The sequence below is a fragment of the Cryptotermes secundus genome, unplaced genomic scaffold, assembly GCF_002891405.2.
Source record: "Cryptotermes secundus unplaced genomic scaffold, Csec_1.0 scaffold1283, whole genome shotgun sequence".
NCBI lineage: Eukaryota > Metazoa > Arthropoda > Insecta > Blattodea > Kalotermitidae > Cryptotermes > Cryptotermes secundus.
The window spans coordinates 44,863-68,285 of NW_019718288.1; the positions used below are offsets into that span (position 1 = coordinate 44,863).

At 41.0% G+C, this 23,423-nt stretch overlaps 1 protein-coding gene across 2 annotated transcripts in view; it reads right to left on the bottom strand.

Annotated features, from left to right (window-relative positions):
- LOC111875749 (prolactin-releasing peptide receptor) overlaps positions 1 to 23,423 on the bottom strand; it is a 188,727-nt gene that overhangs the window by 43,955 nt on the left and 121,349 nt on the right. For both annotated transcript variants that reach the window (XM_023872249.2, XM_033750233.1), the window contains exons 3-4: positions 18,915 to 19,009; positions 10,803 to 10,952 (exon numbers count right to left, since the gene is read on the bottom strand). In XM_023872249.2, the coding sequence (XP_023728017.1) occupies positions 10,803 to 10,952; positions 18,915 to 19,009 (245 nt within the window). The remainder of the gene's footprint in view (positions 1 to 10,802; positions 10,953 to 18,914; positions 19,010 to 23,423) is intronic.

Consider the following 23,423-nt stretch of genomic DNA (forward strand, 5'->3'; position numbering starts at 1 on the left):
GGTGGTCAGGTCATGTAGCATGAATGGGGAGAAGATGAATGCATGTAGGATATTAGTGGGAAAGCTAGAAGGAAAGAGACCACTGGGAAGACCAAAGCGTAGGTCGGTGGACAATATTGAAATGGATCTTAGAGAGATAGGATGCGATGTTATGGATTGGATTGATCTGGCTAAGGACAGGGACCAGTGGAGGGCTCATTTGAACAAGGTAATGAACTTTCTAGTTCCATAAGATGCTGTGAAATTCTTGAGTAGCTGCATCACTAACGGCTCCTCAAGAAGTAAGTAAGTAAGTAACTCTATTTTACAGTGTCCTTCTTCAAATGCTGATAGTCTCTCATATGTAAAAGATATTCCCCTAATTCAATAGAACTGCAAGCATCGTTAGGAATACCGCAGTCACAAGAGCCCACCACCTGAAGCTATCCCAAGTCACTTGGATCAGACCACAAGTTCACATCCTATTTCTTTAAGATCCATATTAATATTATCATATCTACGCCTAGGTCCCCCAAATCGCCTCCCTTCTTTATATTTTCTGACCCAAATCTACGCTTGCTACTAAGTTAGTAAAGTTCTAAGTGTGAAACATTTTCCAAGCTTCGACATGTTGGAAAGACCTGACACCGGAGACCGAGACATAAAGCTAAGAATGATACTGAAAGTGATCAGCAAAGTATGGCTTGTGATGATGTGAAGTACACAGCGTGCAACTGAAAGGTGCGGACAAATTCCACAAATCAAAACAAGAACTGTCCATATCAACATCTTTCCGGAAAAATGTAATTTGCAAATTGTAGCTGAAAGAGTACGTTTATAGCAAGTGCTCAAAATGTCCTCCATGAGATTCAATTCACGCCTCGATACATCTCATCATGGACAGCCGCCTCCGTTCAGAGATGGCGAGGCAGTTGTGGATAGTCTGACAGGCGTCCACACTGCAATGAAGTGCCTCTGCGTTGTCAACAGGAGCCGGATACGAAAGCGTTTTATGTGTCCCCTTAGGGACAGATCCAGAGGGTTCAAATCTGGCGTGGAGCGTGGAGGCCATGCAGTGTCCTCCTCTGCCTATCCATCGGTCATGACAGGTGTTACTGAGAACATCTCGCGCAGCACGGAGCACCATCAAGCATGTATCACATTCGTGCTCCTACTTTCAGCGGTACACCTTCCAGTAGCTTTGGCAGATCATGAGAGGGAACCTCGATAGTGGTTGCCTGTAAGCCGGTGTAGCAAAACATGCGGGCCTATCAATCACCAGCAATCCCCGCCCACAAACGCTGAAATGCTGCTGGTGTATACACAGTATTCTTTCTGTTATAACTTACGAATCCAATGTTTCCGCACACATGTCAATATGGACATTTTTCTTGTTTTGGTGTTTGGAAATAATGCCGAAATTGTTTCGCCAACTTTCAGTTACATCCTGCATTTAAGTTGCTGAACACTGGATCCTATGACTAAATTTTGTAACGACACTGCTGTGCCTGTTGGGAGTTCCTCGATCAGTTGGCAGGTTTCAACTCTATGTTAAGAACTGTTGCAAAAGAGTCAGGTAATTAGTCAGTGAGTAAGTTAGTCAATCGTTTGGTTAATTATTCAGTCAATCAATCATTCGGCGAGTTATTCAGTCAGGCAGTGAGTCAGTCAGTTACTTAACCAGCGAGTTAGTGCGTTGTTCAACTCATCATTGAGAAACTGTAATTACTGTAGCCAATATTTAGATTGACAAAACACGACGAGTGTATTTTTTATTTGGAAAATGGTTTTTGTGTGTTCTCTGGCTGACTGTGCAAATCTGTAATGAATCATGCTTATGGAAAGAGGGAAACGATTATACATTCGTAATTTCGCTACTGATTGACATTGTTCTCGTACAACGACGTTCTCGAATAGAGTGATTATTATTCATAGCAACAATTTCGATATATCTATGTAATTGTATTAATTTAGAATAACGCTTGATCACAAAATTTGGAATTATGAATATTAGTCAGTCATAAAGAGGAAGTTTGAAATATCAGAGGATGTAGGGTTCTTCCAGGCCTATTTGGAATTCAGCAAATACACACGTGCTTTATTCTTTGCACAAACACAGACATTCAGTTTAACTCAGTTAATCTGAACAGCAATCCAGATGCGCATTTCATAAGTCTCTGATGAGTATTTGATACTGTGGTCTATAGAGCCTTTTCTAGGTAACGACCGTGAAACAATCAACGAACCTACATTCGTTGCTATGCAACAGATTTTACTATGCAACACTAGAAGGCTGCTGCTAGGGAATTACTCGGTAAACACTTTCCCGCAGCAGCGAATACGCATGCACGTATGTTGCACTGATGTAATGACATGTGTGATTCAGTAACACTTGCATAGCTCCCCTGTTATATCGTAAATAAGTGAAGACTACTGAAGATAGAGTGAATAGATTAGTGTGTATAGTGCGTAGAGNTAGAACCAATTAACAATCCGAACGGCGTCTACAGTAGCCCAAACATGTTACAGTATGATACATTACGAATTTAATGTAACACTGATCTATGTTACATCAAAATAATTTACGTAGACATCCTTCATTAAGGAATGACATAAACATGTCACATCAACGTCACCCGTCAGACACTTACCAAACACGACGAATCATAACTGGCTCTTACTGGGTACGAGATTCTGATCTTGTCGCTTTCCTTCTCGTAGGATGTAGTCAACTGTCTCATCTGTCTTAAGTTAATTCCATATTTGTAAATCAGAAATGGACGAAAGTCACAGAAGTCTCTTTAATTCCACAAATTTTTAGTGAAACATAATTAACAAAGACAGAAATAAGGGCTCTCAAAGGGAGATACGCAAGCCGGTGTAAAATAATTGTACTTATTTTACAATTAATTACAGCATGTAAGTTTAAAGTTTTAACTACTTGGCAAATGTAATTTGATGCAAAACTGACTGTGATGGGATGATAAAACACATCAGTATGAAGACATGTGGGGACGTAGAAAGAACATGACAAGTACAACTGAGGAAAGGGATAGCGTCAGAATGATATAAGGTGATGATATTTCACACTTGAATTAAATTTTTTATGAATTTAAGCAATACCTAAAAATTATTTTTTTTAATTCGCTTAGTGGGGGTAGAGTCCAACTGGGTCCACTCAGCACGGCGGCCACTAATTGGCCTATTGTAGCCTTCCCTCGGTGATTATGATGACGGAGAATTTTGTGGAATGATGATTGGTAAGGGAAACCGAAGTACTCGGAGAAAACCCGCCCCAGCCCCACTTTGTCCACCACAGATCCCATTTGAGCAGACCCGGGATCGAACCCAGGCCACCGCAGCGGGAAGCCAGAGACTAACCGCTTGAGCTATGGCGCGGCCAAGCATTATCTAAGTAACAGAAATGAATATTCATAAGGAATATCGTAGGACATAATCTTATTAGTGATGATGTACAGAAGAAGCTATGCATTTACAGAGTAGATATAGGAACAAGTTAACCAAGATGAGCGGATTGGACCGCTTCGGACACCCAAATTTTGCTTCCGTTGCAGCAGAAGGAATCGAGATGTATAGGAAATCAATTCGGAAGATGGCCATGAAGTCGGCAGAGGCTTAAACAGATACAAGCGTGTTTTTTTTGTACAAGTTCTCTTGTTTTAGAACATTCAAAAGTTCATTCGGGACTTTGCCATTACACTACAACGTCCCTTCTCCAGACCTATATGGTTGCTTCTCCCTTGTTCCCGACGCTTCTTCTAACGAGTAAATAACTGCCTGTCTTCCATAAATGGATTCCGCTTTACCAATAAAAATGTAACGACTGCAGGAATTAAGACGTCTAACACTGTCATAAGGATAAAATGAAATATTACTGAAAATGGAGTTCCATATTTCATCTTCTTCCTAGGGATGTACACCCTAAGATATTGTCGCGTATTGAGCGCATAACGCGACAAATAACTTCACGCCGTATTTTATATAGCGAATTTTATTTCACATTCGCACGCCTTACACACTCTTTACAATCATTTGCACTTGCAGTGTTACAATCACTGTTCACAATATTCGGCGAGACACTGGACTCTCTTCTCCGAATGCTGGTCCGAGACTTTCTTTCCTGGAGGCTCGATGAAGACTCGCCTCTTAGCTGGCCCAGTCCGAGACTGACTGTTTCTCGCTCAAGCTGGGCTATTTATAACCTCGCCCGCTGTTAGGCAACGAACCCTTTGTTATAACAGTGGAAACGTCGCTTTGTTGGCGCCGCGTTTCCTACGCAATAACCCATTGTAATCGCGTTGTCTCTGTGGGAACCTTCGCGTATTCTCGTAACCGTGGAGATTCGATGTTCTCTACACAACGGCTCACTGTTGGGGTTACAGTGCCGCTATTGTTACTTCTTGTGCAACGGTCTGTTCTAGCGTTTCCCTAGAAGTTACTCCTCTGGTTTGCCGACACGTTACAATATTAAGACTTGAATGTATGAGGGGTAGGCCTCCTCGGCCCTTGCACCGCGACATACTCTTGTCTATTGTGCTTAGTGGTACAATCAGAAGTAACTTATAGTTAAAATATGTATTTCTTTCACAATTTTTAAGAAGTATACAAATGAATGCTTATATTATGCCGTGGTGACAGGGGGGGTGGAGGTACCCCCGCCGCTGCCACCATCTTGTTATGCCGAAAGGGGGGGCTCAAGTAAATTTACAATCACTGGCGTAGCTGCCGCCTTGGCTTGAGTTTGCAATTCTCCTAAAGGATTCGGGAGATGCAAGAGCATTCAGGGAGGATGGTAACACTTGAGGGAAGGCTAAGTTCAATTAACATCACAGCGCATTTCTATCCTACTCTATTCACCTATGTCGCTATATACATAATATATACACACTTTGCCGACGTCTGCCGGTTCAAATTACATGTGGATTATTATCCTGTAGTACACCTTAGTTCTACTCCTGTCACCTTGCTGTTGGGTATCCTATACCTCTGTCTCTCTTTCTCTGCAAACCTAGTCCGTCTAGTTTTCACTTTCTCTCCCTGGGGTTTGCACTTTAATATTATCACACTTACTGTTCATGACTTATATGAAGTGGGTCCACTTACTTGAGCTGATGAGACAGGCGCTCGCCACCAACCAGTATGTACTCATCGCCATCTTTCTCTCGGCGATAGCCTACGGCCGCACTCTAATAACAACTAATAATCATCCCCCTGATCGATTCCTCTAGAGTTTATGTACCCTCTTTTTGCGGACTCGCTGGGTTCCGGGGGTGTATTCACCCGCCCATCCTGACGTGATTTGGGGTCGGTGTGGCCCACTCATTAGCTGTTTATCGAAAGGGGGTTGGCTCTTTCAGGTCTACCGCCCTCTCCGACTCAGCGATTTCCTAATGCCCTAGTTCTTTATGTTCCACTTCATATAGCCTCTTCCTCAATGTCAGCGTTATTACACTGACGTGCTAACATCTGATTACAAAGCGATTGTCTCACCACTGGCACATTTCGTTATTTATATTTCTTAATCTTAAAGTCTAGATACACTTATTCAAAATTACCCCCCCAAAAAACATATCTACTTGTTCATAACCTTTGGGGCATAACAGCTTATATTAAAATCATAAATCTTGAAGGCACTACATGTTTCGACTATTATTGTGTCATCATCAGGTGTCGGTTAGTGATAAGGTGCTAAACTGGGACCTAATATGGATCGATATTATAGGTTGGCTATATATTATACAATATCACACTTGTAATCAGACACTCAGGGTTATGTACTACTTGAATAGCAATTGGTCTGAGACCGGATGAATCGTTATGCATCCAGTTACATGTCAAAGCTAAAATAAAAAAAAAACATTAAAATTAAAATTACAATATATATAGGTATGTACTCTTTCTCAGGTATGTTGGTCGTTTTGGTTTAGCTCTTCTTAGGTGAATATGTATCTTCTTATAAATATATTGTCTCTCTTTTGAGATGATTGTAAGCTCGGTATAGTGGTGCTGTTGCTGAAACGTTATAAAGGTAAAGCTATTCCTTTATCCGGCCGTGGTGGCCCATAAGTTCGTCAGAGGCCGAGACTCCCACATTTTCTAGACCAGCCGTGTCAAACATGCGGCCCCCATAGCCAGAAAGTGCGGCCCCTCGACTTTCAGAGCTAACTGATATTAAAATCAATATTAAAATTTTAGTAGAAATATTTTTTGTAAAGACAATTTTCCAACAGATCAGAAGACAAGAAGTCTCACGCAGACATAAATTAGCAGGCTGCAGGAAAAGTGATTCTGAGAATTGCAGAAGGGTTTGTCCAACTAACGGTTTGTAAAGTTCGTGAAGGACAAACTATTGTATTTCAGAAGGTTAATACACTAAAATCCGCACAGCCTCACCACTCCAAGTATTTCCAAGAATCCCTTTTGGAGGCGTAGTAAGAATGCAAGGAGGGTGGCAACTTACAGACAAATGCAAAGGATTTCTACCTTCAAAACAAGCTTGCAAGCCCCAGTCATTGTCTAATGGGCTGCTAGCAAACTTTCACTTTTATGACCATTGAGACAAGATACACCTTCCTACTAGTCCGGTAGTCTCTTGTACACTGTCATTCAGTACATTTTCACAAAGCGACAGGTGCTGATGTTACATTGTGATGAACATATAAAGGTTATAATTAAACATTAAATTATCAACTACGAGTTTTCTTGTATATGTACAGTAACTTTTAAAGGGCAATGTCGCTTTCAAAAAATTCAAGTAGCAAAAAAAGAACTAAAATGGGAAATCGCTTATTTCTGTTAAGAAATAGGAGGTAAAATTACATGTTTGATTTGTGAACAAGATATAAGTGTTCCACTTTAGATAATTATATTGAAATTGTTCCTAAATAATAAATATAATTAAATTTCCTTGTATCATAATCTAATGTATATTTCTATTTTGAAGCGCGGCCCTAGACTATTATTTATAGGGCTGAGGTGGCCCTCTGTACAAGTTGAGTTTGACATGCCTGTTCTAGACCATCGGCTCACAGATGGCGGTAAGGTTGTCAGCTTTACGAGCCGGCCGCCCTTTATCCCCAGGAAGATTCTTGTTACTCATTTCCTGTTAGAGGCTGAGTCGACTCCAGTCTCATAGTGCGACAGGAAGGATTAGGTCCATTGAAAATTCCAATGACCTCATCGGAAATCGAACCTGCCACCTTCCGGTTTGTAGCATAGTGCCTCAACCAACTACGCTACCGAGGGAGAGGTTATGCTGTAATGATAACGTAGCGTAAGTTGTAATATATGACAATAAGTGTGTTATATAAGTTTCTGTGGTTGTACTTACGTCTTAAGGTATGAAGTGTTCTTGTTATCTTGAAGTTGGTTGTATGAATACTGTCCCAGTTACTTGTACAGAGAGCACTGTGTAAATGCAGAGGTTTTCACAATTCAGTGTTCGTAAAGAAAAAACAATGGAACTGTACATACGCTGGTGAGGAAGTTGATCTAAAAATAAAGGCAGAGGAATCGAAGTATAGGATGAGGATCGAGATTTTCACGGCCGTTAGCATATTCTAACGCAGTTAGCAGTTCTAACGCCTGTAGGTGGCCGAATGTATAATAAATCAAATTTCTTTTAAAAAAAAGTTGCAAACAGATTGATTAATTTCGGAGGAAACTTGATATTATTCATTTCTGAACGTTCTACCTTGTTCCATTTCACCGTTTCAAAGCATAAAGATTAAAGTACGCACATAAGAGGTGGTCACTTGACCCATTTCTTATTCTACGATGCTATATCAACTTATGGCTGATCACAGTTGCCGATCGGTCCAAGGTATGAACTGTCTTCGCTCACTAGAACACTTGGTTCGTGGGTTCGAATCCCACTCAAGGCATGGATGTTTTATTGTGTGCGTTTATTCTGTGTTTGTGTTGTTGTGTAGGTAGACGCCTTACAATAGGCTGATCCCCCGTCCAAGGAGTCATACTGACTATGTATAGGATCAAGAAACTGAAAAAGCGGCCAAGGCTCAACAAAGGGCTGTAGAGCCATAATAATAATAATATTAACTAATGAAGTTCATGGAACGAAGTAATTCTGTAGAAACTGATAGTACCTTATCTGATTAAGAATCTGCACATCTCTAAAATGTTCTGATCATGTTACATAACACAACGTATGACTCAAAATCCGTCCTAAGTGCAACAATTTATTGTAGTTCTTTTGTCTTCTTTTCTTCTACACTACATGTTTCGGCCGTAAATGGCCATCATCAGGTGTATACTCTCACGTAGCTGTTACACTGCACGTAACTTAAAATTTAAAAGACACGTATTAAAGATAAGCAGCGGCACTCACAGAGGGCGCCTACACAGAATAATACCTGAACAGTGCTGAAAGCAAGAAGTAGCCGCTGCAGCACTGTAGACCTAGGGCAGGTATCCCTGCGAATTTTAAATTTTAAAATTTTAAAAAATTTTTAAATTTAAATTGAAGATTCTAAAAATACCAAAATCCAAAAATCAAATTGACGTATGTAAATTAACAAAGATTTTATACATATCTGACAAATACAGCAAGGGGATGCTGATATATCGGGACCTATTAACAACGGAGAAATGAACAATTTAGAAAGCTGGTGTTTTTAAATTTTAAACTACGTGCAGTGTAACAGATACGTGAGAGTATACACCTGATGATGGCCATTTACGGCCGAAACATGTAGTGTAGAACAAAAGAAGACAAAAGAACTACAATAAATTGTTGCACTTAGGACGGATTTTGTGTCATACATTGTGTAGAGTGTAACAGAATGCTTAAATATAATATTGTTACATAACACTTATTGCAAATGGTTCCTGGACTTTGTCCGTTGTCTTGTATTCCGGACAGAAATCGAAATACTAAATCCCGGTCTATGTCCAGAAATCCGAGAATATTAACAACGTCTCCGCATATTAAAAGGGCTTATCAAACTGTCCGATATTAAGCAGTAACCTGAGCCACGTGAGTTCAGTTAAGATATTCATAATCTATTCATTCAATATCTCTTTTAATTTTATTTTCCCATTTGTGCCAAGGTCTCTGAGGTGGTCTCTTTCATTCAAATTTTTGTATGCATTTCTCATCTTTGATTCATAAATTCCAGTACTGCCACTTCCGAATATTTGCTATGTGAAACAAATCGCTGGGATAGTGTACAAAATATTTTTTCAAGCTTATAACGCGGAAAGTAAGAAATGCGCCGAAGGCAACAGCGTTCCCTTATAATATAAATTAAACTCTCTTTATTCCAGGAAATTTTCTTTGCGGACCTCAATCTACTGCTTCCCTTCTCTTTCAGAGTCAAAAATAATGCAGGACTCCATTGAATCCATTCTAATTGAATCTGCTAAAGCAGATTCAATTAGATTCATAAACTTTCCCATTTCAGGGAAGCTTATAAGAACTCACTGATGGAGCCGAGAATAACTTATTGAAAGATACTACCTTCATCATGACAGATAATTAACTTTCAATATTAATCTGGAGTGTCTATCTCATACATTAACCGACATGAACATGCAGAAGTTCTACAAAAATAAGAAAAGAGTGGTAATAGGATTCAGAGCTCACAGACATACGGCTATCGACACAAGCAAACTGCTATATCACACAAGACGGCTGCAAAAATATTGTGACGTATCGAACCACTGCTAGGCAACGGTCCGATAAACACATTCCTGCGGAGACAGATATTTGGGAAAGAGATCTCAGCTAGGTAAAGCCTACAACAATGCGGCGAAACAAATACGCAGGCAAAAATCGGATAACTTCCGTTGTTAAGCAACGCGTTGTAAATACAACAGTAGAGGAAGAGGTGTTTTCTATGTGGTTCGCAAATGCTCATTGCTGGGCAACGGATGTTTTATATGGATACGCTTCGAAACTATATAAGTAGTCCAGTCGTAAATCAGAAGCCACCAAAATAAGGCCATGGATCCCAGTGGGGCCCGATGTCAGGAGTGACTGTGCCAGCTGATAGCCGGTAGTAAGCTTCTGCTCTGCTTTGCTCAGAAGCCAGCCATAGAACGAAAAAAAAAAAAAGAATTGGGCGAGTCCTCGGCAGACGAGAAAGAAGAATTTGTCTGAAGATTGATTGTGATTTCTTGTAATTGATTGTGATTACGGAGATTGTACAAGAAAGTGTTAATAAATCCAATCACCCAATCCAGAACCCATTAATATTAGTGACGGAGCCATAAACTCGTTGCAATATGTATTAAATAAGTGGAAGGTTCATTGGATTTTGTCCTTTACTTGAAGTATAATTATTGTAAACCGGATATTTCGGGATTTGCTCTTACTTTTGATCTCAGGTGGCTGACCTTATGCTCACATGTAAAGGTAAAGTTGTCCCTGTGCTTAACTAATAAGCACTATGCCATGAAGGGGTACGTAGGAGTGAATGTATAGATCCACATTTTCTTCACCTTGGCACTAGTTGGAGGTGAGTGTTCAGTTTCATGCCCCGGCAACTTTGCCCCCGGTACCCATTAAATAGGAAATAGACTGGACGACGTGAAGTAGAGAAAATTCTTAACCATACCGGGACTCGAACTCCGACCACTCGGTCGTCCAGCCCGTAGCGATTCGCTATACCGACTGAGCTATCGCGGTTTTCTGTACTGACATATACCCTATCCTTATTACTGCTGTCTTTTACAGTAGCGACAGTGATCGAAATCGAAAGCATAATCGAAAAATTCTTTGTTGGATTCCGACTTCCAGCATTTTCAAGGAATTTAATTACCTGTGGTGTAGAGAGGCTTACCTGAAGTCCTGGCATGTCGAATCCGTACGCGAGCCGTCCTCTCGGTTTCGGGCCTCGTACATCATGACAGCGAGGGGGCCCTCTTGTACCTTCAGCTCTCTGGAGACACGCACGTAGAGGTAAGAGATGACAGTTAGGGGAAGCACATACCTGCCATACAGACGCATCCAATTAACCGCTGAACAACTGACAGTTCTTCAAGCTATCAACACCAACTAGTTACTACTCCGTGGCCTGTAGTCCGCAAGCGAACTATTCGACCGAGCTACCGCCGCTTTTCGGTGAAGTTAGTGCCAACTTTAGGGGATAGAGGGTGTCGCGCGGTCAGCGCAACGGATCACAATGGACGTTAATCTCGGTTTTCTAGACCGGAGCCGCTATTTCCTTGAAATAGCACCTCAGGTATCCTTACGCGGCTGAGTGGACCCCGTTCCAGACAAATTACTTCTCAGAAAATCTGGAAGCGCCGGGAATCGAACCCGAGACCTCTGGATCTGTAGCCAGGAACTCTGACCACTAGATCACAAAGGCAGTAGCCTACTAGTTACACTTCACCGAAAGCCTCGTCGCAAGAGCCCGTCGGTGGACTCCAGCCTGGAACCATCTAATAACGCTCTCACCTCCACAAGCAACTTCAAGAGCTGTTATTGGGTAAGAAGATAAAGTTACCCTTATGCTAAATAATTAAGCACTACGTCATGAAAGCGTGGAGGGAGTGGATATATAGACACACGTTTCCTCGACCTCGCCACTAGTTGGAGGTGAGTGGTCAGCTTCACACCCCGGGCCGCTTTACCCCTGGTATCTATTTCATAGGAAGCTGGATGTGACCCAGAACCGGTCTGGACGACTTGAAGACAGAAGAATTCTTGACTTCTTGACTCGAACTTCGACTCCTCGGTCATCCAGCCCGTTGCCAGACGCTATATCGACTGTTTCATTCATCTTTAAACATCTCTTCCCATCAGGGCTTCTTGTCAGAATTTAGATCATATATCTTCTTTCCCATTGTATGCTCCATACATCCTAACCCCCCACACCAGCATCCAGGACAAAAGAAATTGTGCCAAGAGAGGTGGCTCAAGCGATAACCAATTACACTTGCATCTGAAAGGTCCATGGTTCGAATCGCGGCCAGGACACCGACTATTCTGAATGAGATTTTAAGTGCCTTTCCTAGGCGAGATTTTATTCCAGGCTTATAATCGGGAGGTACTTGGTTCGAATCTCGGTTAGGACACTGGAAATCCTGATTGAGGTTCTTCAAGTTTTCTAAAACGCGATTTGTCTCCAGGCTATTGCTGGAATAATGTTTCAATAGGCCATCGCCTTTTCCTTCCATACTTTTCATTCATTAATCGCCGTACATTTCGAAACTATAACATGACCCACTGAACATCAGTTAAATGAAGGCAATGCTATCCCTGTAAGAGGTCGCGAAGGCCCATAGGGTTGTGAGACGTCGAGGCTCCCACAATTTCCTGACAATTGTCTCAAAGATAGCCTTATCGCCGGCCGCCTTTTACTCCCAGGAATATTTCTGCTTCTTATTTCTGATATAGCCTGAGTCGACTCCAGGGCCATAGTGCGGTTGGAAGGATTAGGTCAATTGAAAAATCCAATGATCTCATTGGGAATCGAACCCGCGACCTTCCGGCTTGTAGCATAGCGCCTGAACTAACTACGCTAATGCATGCCACATACATCATCATCATCATCATCATCATCATCATCAGTAATCTGTCAAGACGACAGGTCCACAGTCTCTTTCAAAACAGTTCCTCCACTTAATGCGATCTAGAGCTTTCTCCTTCAAATGACAGTATCCTCTTCTGTCCCCAAGGTCATCCAGCATCTTCTTACGTCTTCTTCCTCGTCTTCTTGTCACTTCTATCCGCCCATCTATCTTTCCTTCGATAGCTTCTTTTAGAAGGCAGTTTCTGCGTAAAACATGACCAATCCAATTAGCCTTCCGTTTTCTTATTTCATGTAGGATATTCCTCTGCTCACTGACTCTAATTAACACTTCTTCATTTCTCACATAATCGGTCCAACTGATCTTCTCCATTCTTCTCCAACACCACATTTCGAAACTTTCCAGATGTTTCTGATCTACTGCCCTAAGTGTCCATGTTTCAGCCCCATACAGAGCTATGCTCCAAATGTAGCATTTCACTAGTTTCTTCCTCAAATTTAAGTCCAATTTGCTGGTAAAAAGATTCTTCTTCTTGCTAAATGCAGCTTTTGCCATGGCAATCCTGGATTTAATTTCACAAGTACACCTTCCATCATCTGTTAACAAGCTACCCAAATATTTAAAACATTTCACATTCTCCACTTGTTTTTGGTCTATCTTTATTGTGACTGGGGTTGGTTGTCTCGAAATTTTCATTACTTTTGTTTTCTCCACATTCATTTCCATGCCATAGCACCTTCCAATTTCAATTAGTCTATCAATCATGCCCTGTAGCACAGTTTCTTCCTTAGCCATTAACACAAGGTCATCTGCATATTTCACAGTTTGAATAATTTGCCCTCCTACTTTGAAGTCACCGAGCCCATCCAGAGCTTCCTTGGTAAGGCATTCGCTGTACAAGTTGAACAGAATTGGTGATAAACAGCATCCTTGTCGAACTCCTCTTCCAATCTGCACACTTCCTGTCTCCCCCCTGTCCAGTCGTACTCTAACTTTCTGATCCATGTACAATTTGCTAATCAATCTTCTTTCATGCCAATCGATACCTGTTTCTTTCAGGATCTGCATTAATTTGGTCCAGTTTACCCGGTCAAATGCCTTCTGCCAGTCTATGAAGCAAACACACAGTTCTTCATCTATCTCCAAAGTTCGTTCCGCTATAATTCTCATCATCCCAATTGCATCCCTGGTTCCTTTTCCTCTTCTAAATCCAAACTGATCTTCTCCAAGTACATCCTCTATTTTCCTTTCAATTCTTCTTTTAAGTAACTTTGCTATTATCTTTGCTGTATGTGCAATAAGACTTATTGTGCGATGGTCGCTGCATTTTGTAGCTTTTGTCTTTTTCTTTAAGGCAATCATTGTAACTTCTGTAAAGTCCTTGGGCCACTCTCCACTTGCATATATGGTGTTCATTAGTTTTGTCAGTGTTTTCAAACCACCTTCTCCCAGTAACTTGAGCACATCTCCAGGTACATCATCATCTCCTGTAGCCTTTCCCTTCCTCATTTCCTTGATAGCTTTTTCCACCTCACTTTGTAAAATATATGGTCCTTTCTCGTCTGTATCTACTTCTTCTTCCGGTTCAACTTCTAAGGTTTCTGGCCGATTAGGCCGATCATATAGTTCTGAAATATAATTTTCCCAAATTTTCAGCACTTGCCTCTGATCTACTATTCTATGCCACATACAACATAAATAAATAAAATATACTTACATAAGAATATACTATATGTGTATAACAACATTATCTATCTTAAATACTCTAGGACCACGCCCCTTTTGCGCTCAAGAAAACAGGTTGTGAAGAAGTAAATTGTGTTGAACTGGCTTAGGATGACAGGCTTTTGTTACTACAGTGATGAACATTCTGGATCTGAGTACATATCTTTCAGCAGTAGCAGCATGAAATTCAGTCAGTCCGTTACTTGGCGAGTTGTTTTTATTGCTAGTGGGGTGGAACTAAGTCCCTTGTACTGCAGCCACTTCTGGCCTATTGTACCAGCCCCAGATGATAGGTGAGGGTGATTGTGGAGCAATTGGTGGAATGAAGATTGGCAAGGGAAACCGAAGTACTAGGAGAAAACCTGCCCCAGCGCCACTTTGTCCACCACAAATCCCACTTGACCAGACCTGGGATCGAATCTGGGCCGCCGCTGTGAGAAGCCAGCGACTAACCGCTTGAGCTATGGCGCGGCCTTAGTTGGCGAGTTAGGGAGTTCTGTTTGTGTCAGCACTGGCAGTGATGCTACAAGGTATTGATCGATATTACATATGCCTGCTGAGTGTCGCGTTCAGAAATCTCGGCCATTGAGGCCACACTAATTACTGCAGAAAGTAATTATGAGACATGAGATGTACAGGCAACCTAATACTGAAGCTGAGATGACAACTGTACCTGTGGACATCCCCTCAGACCGATGCGCACCCTTCCCACCCCCCAAAATATATTATACGAGGACGGCCACGTGCGGCTGTTTTCAGCAGATAGCAATATTTTGCTGACACGAGCAAAATTGGCACAGCTCCAGAACTAGGAAGTTCTGAATCATTATGGTCACTAAAAGGCAACGTTATCTCTGGATGTAATTAATTAAACTACACGCCACGAAGTTGTGAGAGGAAATGAAGGTATAGCTCCATTATCCGTAACCTTGGAACTGGATGGAGGTGAGTGGTCAGTTTAACGCTCCTGCCGCTTTAACCCCAGGGAAAGAGTCAACAGTGTCAATTGTATCGGAGGGTGGATGGGCTCCAGAGCGGATCTAGGTGTCATGGAGAAGAGAATAATCTCTTCATCCTGCGGGAATCGAACCCTCATTCCTCGGTCAACTGACTGCATTAACCTGGCCACACTCTTTACTGTCAGTATTAAGCAGTATGCAATAAGGTATATCTGTTGAATTTCATGTGCATTAGAATTCTCACATTTGAAGCCAAAGTCAGCCGAAACAGAGTATATTATTAGTACAGATAATTTATAATATCAGGAAGTTATATAAAGATTATATTGGACACTGTCTATTGTCTCTGATATACATGATATAGAGGAAAATCGGTTAATATTGGGAGTTTCTTAAGTCTCATTACTAAGACAAATAAAATGTTAGATTTGTACATATTACATGGAAGTGTTTTTAGTCAATCAAACTTTACGACGGAATATAAAAAGAAACATTTAGATATATCACTTAAAGAAGCTGTTCCCAAACTAAAAAGGAAGCCAGACTCACCAGGGTTCCTAACGTGCTGAGCGTATAATAATACATACTTCACTGGACGAGTCAAATTTTCCAGAAACTTATATTTTACAGACATAAAACTGTAATATAAATTCAGATAATTCCTCCACAAAGGAAGGATAAAATTCAGGACACAAATTAACAAAATATTGTAACAAACCGTAACAGGAACATGCTATAAATATCTGGTAGGTAGTTACAATGGCACCAAATGCTTCCTTCCTTTGCATTTGCACCAAGTGTTTGTGCCCACATTCGGTAGACATTGCAGCGGTCCCCTCTTCGTCCTATAGGTCCTCTGACAATAAGTTTGCAGAAATGAGGGCATTCAGCATCCTCTGCCATCGCTGAGATGAGCAATCATTTCTTCTTCCGAATTTGAAGTTTTGTTGATTCTAAATACAGGTTTGTGACTTCGAAGTTTTATATTTTACTAGCTTCTGACCTCTCAATCACGTATGACTTGCCTTTCTGTCTGTATATTAATATCGTTTCAGTTCCAGGCACATTCCTGACGTTTCTTATGTTGAGATCTGCTTTTAAATCTCTTCTTGTTCTCAGGATCTTTCTTCTTCTTCTTCTTAAGGTCTTCTAACAGATCCTTGTATGCGGACTTTGTAAACACGACATTTCGGAAACTGGATACATTCCCATCGCTAGATGTGAAGGGGGAAAGGAACCCTAGTCAGACGCGATCGTTACAAAAACCTAAAATCGATTACTTCACCAGTGATGAGATAAATGTAATACTTTCGTTCTCTTAGGGGAACTGTATTAATGACGTACGTTAACCTCGGTTGGTAACGATGGACAAGGTGACTTCTTTTTATACAGAAAACGCACAGGGGCCATCATGGTCTTATTCAAATCCTGTAGGCATGTTCTGTAATTCTTCTAACTCCATACAGTATAATCCTTTTAACAAGCTCACTGTCGCTTAGTTAGTCAAGACATAGGCCGCGCCATAGCTCAGGCGGTTAGTCGCTGGCTTCCCATTGCTGCAGCCCGGGTTCGACCCCGGGTCTTGTCAAGTGGGATTTGTGGTGAACGAAGTGGTGCTTGGGCAGGTTTTCTTCGAGTACTTCAGTTTACCCTGTCAATCTACATTCCACCAATTGCTCGACAATCACCCTCACCTATCATCTGGGGCTGGTACAATAGGCCAGAAGTGGCCGCAGTAAAAGGGACTTAGTCCCACCCCACTAGCAATAAAAATAGTCAAGATATTCCATGGCATTTATTGAATCCAAAAGTTCATTACCATATTCACAAATGTCGGCCACTGGATTCTCGTTTCCCCCACTTTTATCAACCCCAAAATAATTTAGATCCTAAAGGGTTCTTACGATGGTGTATAATTCTCAGAATTACTGGAATTTTGGATTTTGTCTGTCGTCCGGTATTCTAGAAAGTAGTAAACATAACGTTTCGGAAAATGAATCTGTTTCCGAAACATTGTGTTTTCTACTTTCTAGAATACCGGATGATGGACAAAGTCCGAAAAACCAATAGTAATTCTGAGCTCTATGATTTGTCCCGGCGAAACTTAGTCCATTTCAAGGGTCCTATCTTCTGGGACATAACGCCGTGTAGTCCGTTGAAAGCCAGCCGACATTTTGGAGGAATATGTCGCCTCCATCCTCAGGGTAGAAGAAAAAATCCGAGCAAGAAACCAGTGTCAATGCATGTTGCAAGCAGAGCAATCGGCAGAAGCAGAAGCTTGCTGTTGCCAACCAGCCAGCCAGCACGGTCACTCGTGGTATCGCAACTCATGGCAAACCATGACTGTATATTTATCCAACTCCAAGGACACTGCTTTTTTTAAATGAACCTCCGCTTCAGTGAGAGGACGGTTAGTCTTTCTAGGCAAGTGTCCACTTCTTTCACCATCATCAACCAGGGGCTACATTATTCCCACAGCGACTATGGAGGGGGTATCAATAAACGGCTCAAAGTCAAAGTCACATTGCGACTGACGGTCAGTCAGTCAGTAAGTCAGTCAGTCAGTCAGTCTTTGTGTCGAGCCCCATCTGGGGTTATGACCATATATTATATTCAGTTTGTCTGTTACCGTATGGATCTTGGATAGCGCAGTAGGTATAGCGACTGGTTACGGACTGGATGACCCAGGGGTCGGAGTTAAAATCTTGATAGGGCCAAGAATTTTCTCTTCTCTACGTCAAGACCGACTCTGGGGTCCACCCAATCTCCTATCCAATGGGTACCTGGGTTTCTTTCCCCGGCGGTAAAGCGGCAGGTGCGTGAAGTTGACCACTGATCTTCAACTAGTGTCGAGGTCAGGAAAATGTGGCTATATACATTCACTACCCCAAATTCCATGGCGCAATGCTTATTAAGTTAAACACAAGTACAACTATACCTTTTTACCTGTTACTGTCTTGTCCTTGTGGGGCCCCCACTCTTACGAGAGGACTGGTCTGTTTTTATTGGAGTCATTGTCAGTAATCAGAATGTACAATATCTTTACATTTTACATAATATACATGTTATTATATTTACATACAATATATACAAGGCTCAGTAGAGCAGATCATGCCATATTTTTGAGAGCAATGGCTTGTCAAGATTTCGGATTATATAAGAAAGAGAAGGAAATGGAAGAGTAAGTCAGTTCTCGTCGGCTCTCCCTCAGGACAGGACGAACCGTCAGTACCCTTACAAGAGAACGAACCAACAGCAGACAAGAACATGATCACAAGCATGGCGCTTAAAAATGCCAGTTGTGCTAGTCTATGGAACGATACGGGAGAATTTGTAAGGATGTGATGGGCAGGAAAACCGAGGAGTATTGGAGAGACAGGACGGAAGAGCAGAGGTAACGGAGGGTGGCTACGGCAGCAGAGTGGAAGCTCTGGGCTGATGAGTGGTCGGGGAGATTACATTTGGTGCCATGAACAGGGCAGTGTGCACAGAGATGGAAATACGAAGAAACAACGAAGGTAGATACCAGTATCAAAGTCATATAATGTCCTTGAGAGGACTGGGAGATAATTCGCGCTTTGTTAAGAAAACCCAGTGCCTATAGAATTCAAGGTCTGAGGTCCGCTGCTTAACTACGTATATGTGATAGTTGTTTGTAATGATCGTACATTGACATGGAGAAGGCTGATATGATAGAATTAAAAACACAAAGAGTCATCTGACAGGTCTTACATGACTATGAAGAGCCCACGCATGTACTCCTGCATGTCATCAACCAGGTTCACGGCGCAGATGCCAACACCATCAAAATGATTCTGAATGAAGTTCTGAAACACAAGGAAGCAGTACATTAACAGCCTCATCATAAATTCCGTCCATTTGATTCTGTTTACAAAACGTTAAATAATAAGCAGCTGGAAGTCACAACTTCCAAGAACTCTACCTTCTGGGATATAAGGCCATATAGTCCGTTGAAAAGCATCAGACTTTTCGGAGGAAAATCTCATCTTCAGAGTCAAAGGAAATGCCAAGAAAGAAATAGCATAAAGCTGGTAACAAGGTGATGGGTTCTTACGAAACATCGGTTCATCTTCGAAGGAATACACGGAGTTACATCCCACAGGATAGAAATATTCATAACCATTGCTGTGAGATCCCAGATCTCACATTCTCTTGTTCTTCAATTTTCTTAAACTAGATTTTACGAGTACTGAAATATTGAAATTGCTTAATTTTCATACATTCATTATGCAATTATAATTAAAGTTTTTAAGTACGCGTACATTAGACTAAAATTTATATATGAACCTTTAATAAATTTCATGAACAGTGTAAACAAAATAGGGTATAACGGTTTGGTAATTAAATACGAAAATTAGTGCGCCGTAAGAAACAAACAAACACTGAATATTCTAGAAGCAAAAATATGTGACACCCCATACTTCATCTGTTACCAATAACGCAATGAACAGTGATACAGCTTGTAAGTACTAAATATGGTTTCTTAGCAACTCGCCAGGCACAAAGGACATAAAGAAACGAGTAAGAATATAGTTTCGATGTAACGACCATGGCTCATCACAATGATCAATTAGGCGTTTAAACTGATATTCAGTATCATTAGTAATGTAGTTGTCAGTTACATGTCAACCATAAGATGTATATTAATACCCGAGGAGCTCAAATTAAGAACACTCTGTATGTTGTTAAGAACGCCTCCTTTCTCATTTTCTTATTTAAGGTTTGCATTGGCAACTCGATTTATTGACCACTTATACACACAACACGTGACTACAAGTAACTAAAACAGCCTCACTAGTATACACACTCTAATCATCACTATAATTTTTTTAACTCGCTGAGTGGGGGTGGAGTCCAACTGGGTCCACTCGGCACGGCGGACACTAATTGGCCTATTGTAGCCTGCCCCAGGTGATTATGATGATGGAGAATTTGATTGAATGAAGATTGGCAGGGGGAATCGAAGTACTCGGAGAAAACCCGCCGCAGCGCCACTTTGTCCACCACAAATCCCACTTGACCAGATCCTGGATCGAACCCGGGCCGCCGAGGTGGGAAGCCAGCGACTAACCGCTTGAGCTATGGCGAGGCCAAACATCACTGTAACTGCGGCAGTCATAAACTTTCTATGTCTTCACTACTGTTTCCTGGTGACGGATCCTAACAATATTCTCTGCTTACGTTCTTACCGGCTGGAGAATATCCCACATCTGACTCACTGCTTCAACTAACTCCCAGGCTGGCGGCCATCTCACACCAACCTCCTACTTTTCTCTTCGCTGACTGACTCAAAAGAGTTTTCACGTCCCTGCATTGCACGGCACTCTCAAAATCAAAGTCCAAGTTACTTTACGACGGACGATATACCGCCAATCAGTCTGTCTTGGTGTCAAGTTCCTTGAGATCCACGACCAGAGATTTTTTTCCTCCAACTGAACTATTGAGGTAATAGTCTTTATGTAACATTCTCTCTGGAGAGAAGATGGACTTGTTTCTTATGAAGTGTACATTTCGCACAATTCGTATATTCCGGACAATTACGAATTGTAACATATGCTCCATAAACCATTATCAACCAGAAGAAAATTGAATATTTGTTTCATTTCTGTGTAAATCTATTCAAATATTTATGAAACGTTGCGAAATTATTTGTTTTGCTTCCAGAATGGTAATGGTATAAAAGTGGCAAATACATCTACATGTATGTCTGAAGTACGTAAGGTTTTACATGCATCGTATCATTCAGTAGTCTTTACGTGTGTTTATAGGATAAACAATTATACCGCTGAGGGAATAAATTGGCCATTGAAATACTGAACTAAACAGAATTATGAAATCTACTGTAGTCAGTTTTAATCAATGATGTTATATTAGATAGATTGCTGGAAATACTGCTTTATCGTGTTTAATCAAGTACACACATTTTTGAAAACCTTTCTAAGTAAAATTGCTAGAAACTTCTGCGCCCACCAACTGTGCCAATGAGCTCTCTTCCGTGTCCTTCATAAGGATGGATGTGACCCTGATGGTGGAGACGGAAGAGTTCTCTGAAACGTCAGGATTGATGTGACCCTGATGGTGGAGACGGAAGAGATCTCTGAAACGTCAGGATGGGTGTGACCTTGATGGTGGAGACGGAAGAGATCTCTGAAACGTCGGGATGGATGTGACCCTGATGGTGAAGAGGGAAGAGATCTCTGAAACGTCGGGATGTATGTGACCCTGATGGTGAGACGGAAGAGATCTCTGAAACGTCGGGATGGATGTGACCCTGATGGTGAAGACGGAAGAGATCTCCGAAACGTCAGCGTGGATGTTGCCCTCAAATGTAGGCGCAGTAGCTTTCTGAAACGCGTGGTTTTTAATTCAAAACAGACATTGCTGATGACCCGAGAAGATTTTCGAATTTATTTCAAATCCTACGTTTCAAGGGGAAGTTACATAACTTAACTAAAATTTGTTTTTTGTTCGTACAGAAATATTACAGTAAACTAAACTGTCTTTAGATAAAGTTTAAAGAGATGAATCTGGCGGACTTGCATATTACAAAAATGTTACGGCCTACATACTCTTTTGGCGAATGTACAGAAAATTATGTTTGTAATTAAACAAAGCTTTTTTTGTAATCTTTGTTTTTCAAGAATATCTTTCGTTACACATGTTAATTAAAACTATCGCGGAAGGACAAAGTGATGGCAGCTACATGAAACACACGAAGAGTTGCAATACGATAAATATCACACAGGACAAAACGTAGTTTTTACTGTTTTCATAATAAAGAGAGAAAATTTTTTATCCGTTTGTAGTCTGGGAATAGCGAGAGAGTTTGTTATGTCAGTGTGTGTTGCCATGTATCTATAACAGGGCGAAATGAAAACCACAATTCATAGGAGGCAAAGCCAATTTGATCAATGCGATATTTCAAAAGCAAGTTATTTAGCTGGCTACTGCGTTCTATTTTCATGTTGAATGATACTGTCAACAGTTCTGTTTTGATTACTACTGAAAGCTGAGCTCAGTAATGCAATAAAACATTTATCATTACGTGCATTAAAACAAGAAAGTGATGTATATATTGCAGCAAGTTCATGATGGACATACCCGTTTTCTCTTATATACGGGTATTTATAAAGTACGTGCCTTTTAAAATTGAATAACCTTATACAAACCTTCCATAAAAGAAAATTGTAATTGACGCATGAATGAAAGTTAATGTATGTTCTGTTTTCTGGTCCTGTAAATGACTTGACAGCTTGCATTTATTGGTGCATCAACATTGCATCATAGTGGTCATATAGCATTTTATGCCTGTAGAAAATAACTTCTGAATACATTAATTACACCCTGGTAACACAATTTGAGCAGCTAAAACAAAATACGATCAATTACATCCACATGACTACGTTTATTAACTTTATACCGTTCTTTGGGATACAGTCTTGAATCATTCAAGACTGCATTAGGAATACATCTCATTTTCTGTAAGGTATGCTTAATTTAAAATGTATTTTACAGTTATTGGCCTAAAACACTGCATTATAAATTACAACTTATATTCAGTTAGTTCCAAAGTTATAAAAAGCAACATTGGCCGTAGGAGACGACGAAAAATGAAGTATAAAATATGGTCGCGAGTCTCAAGGGACTACACCCGAGAAAGGCTGTGCTGGCAAGGGCCAGTCAGAGGAGGCGCCCCGGCTGGGGCTCGACACCAATACTGACTGACCGACCGTCAGTTGCAATGTGACTTTGATTTTGAATATTTGTTAGAGATGGACCAGAAATTTATAGCTTCCAGAAAACGATACAAGAACTTAAAAAAAAAAGTTTAAGGTCGATCCATATGAGCAAAGCGGAATCTACAAACTGACCTGCCAAAGTTGTCAAAAGGTATACATTGGCCAAACGGGCAGAAAACTGTCAACCCGATACACTGAGCACATTCGCAACATAAGATTAAATAAGGACGAATCGGCCTTCGCCCAACATATATTAAACACAAGACACCAATATGGGCCGATAACCACAATCATGGAAATCCTCGAAACAGCTAAGAAGGGCAATCTAATGAATGTAAAGGAAGATTTCCAAATATATTATCATAACAAACACAAAAAATTAATAGAAGAACAAAGACAGATAAAAGAAACCAACAATCAAAAAAACCTCTTCGAACTCATAATACAGGATTCGTACACCCCCACACTGACGTCACAAACA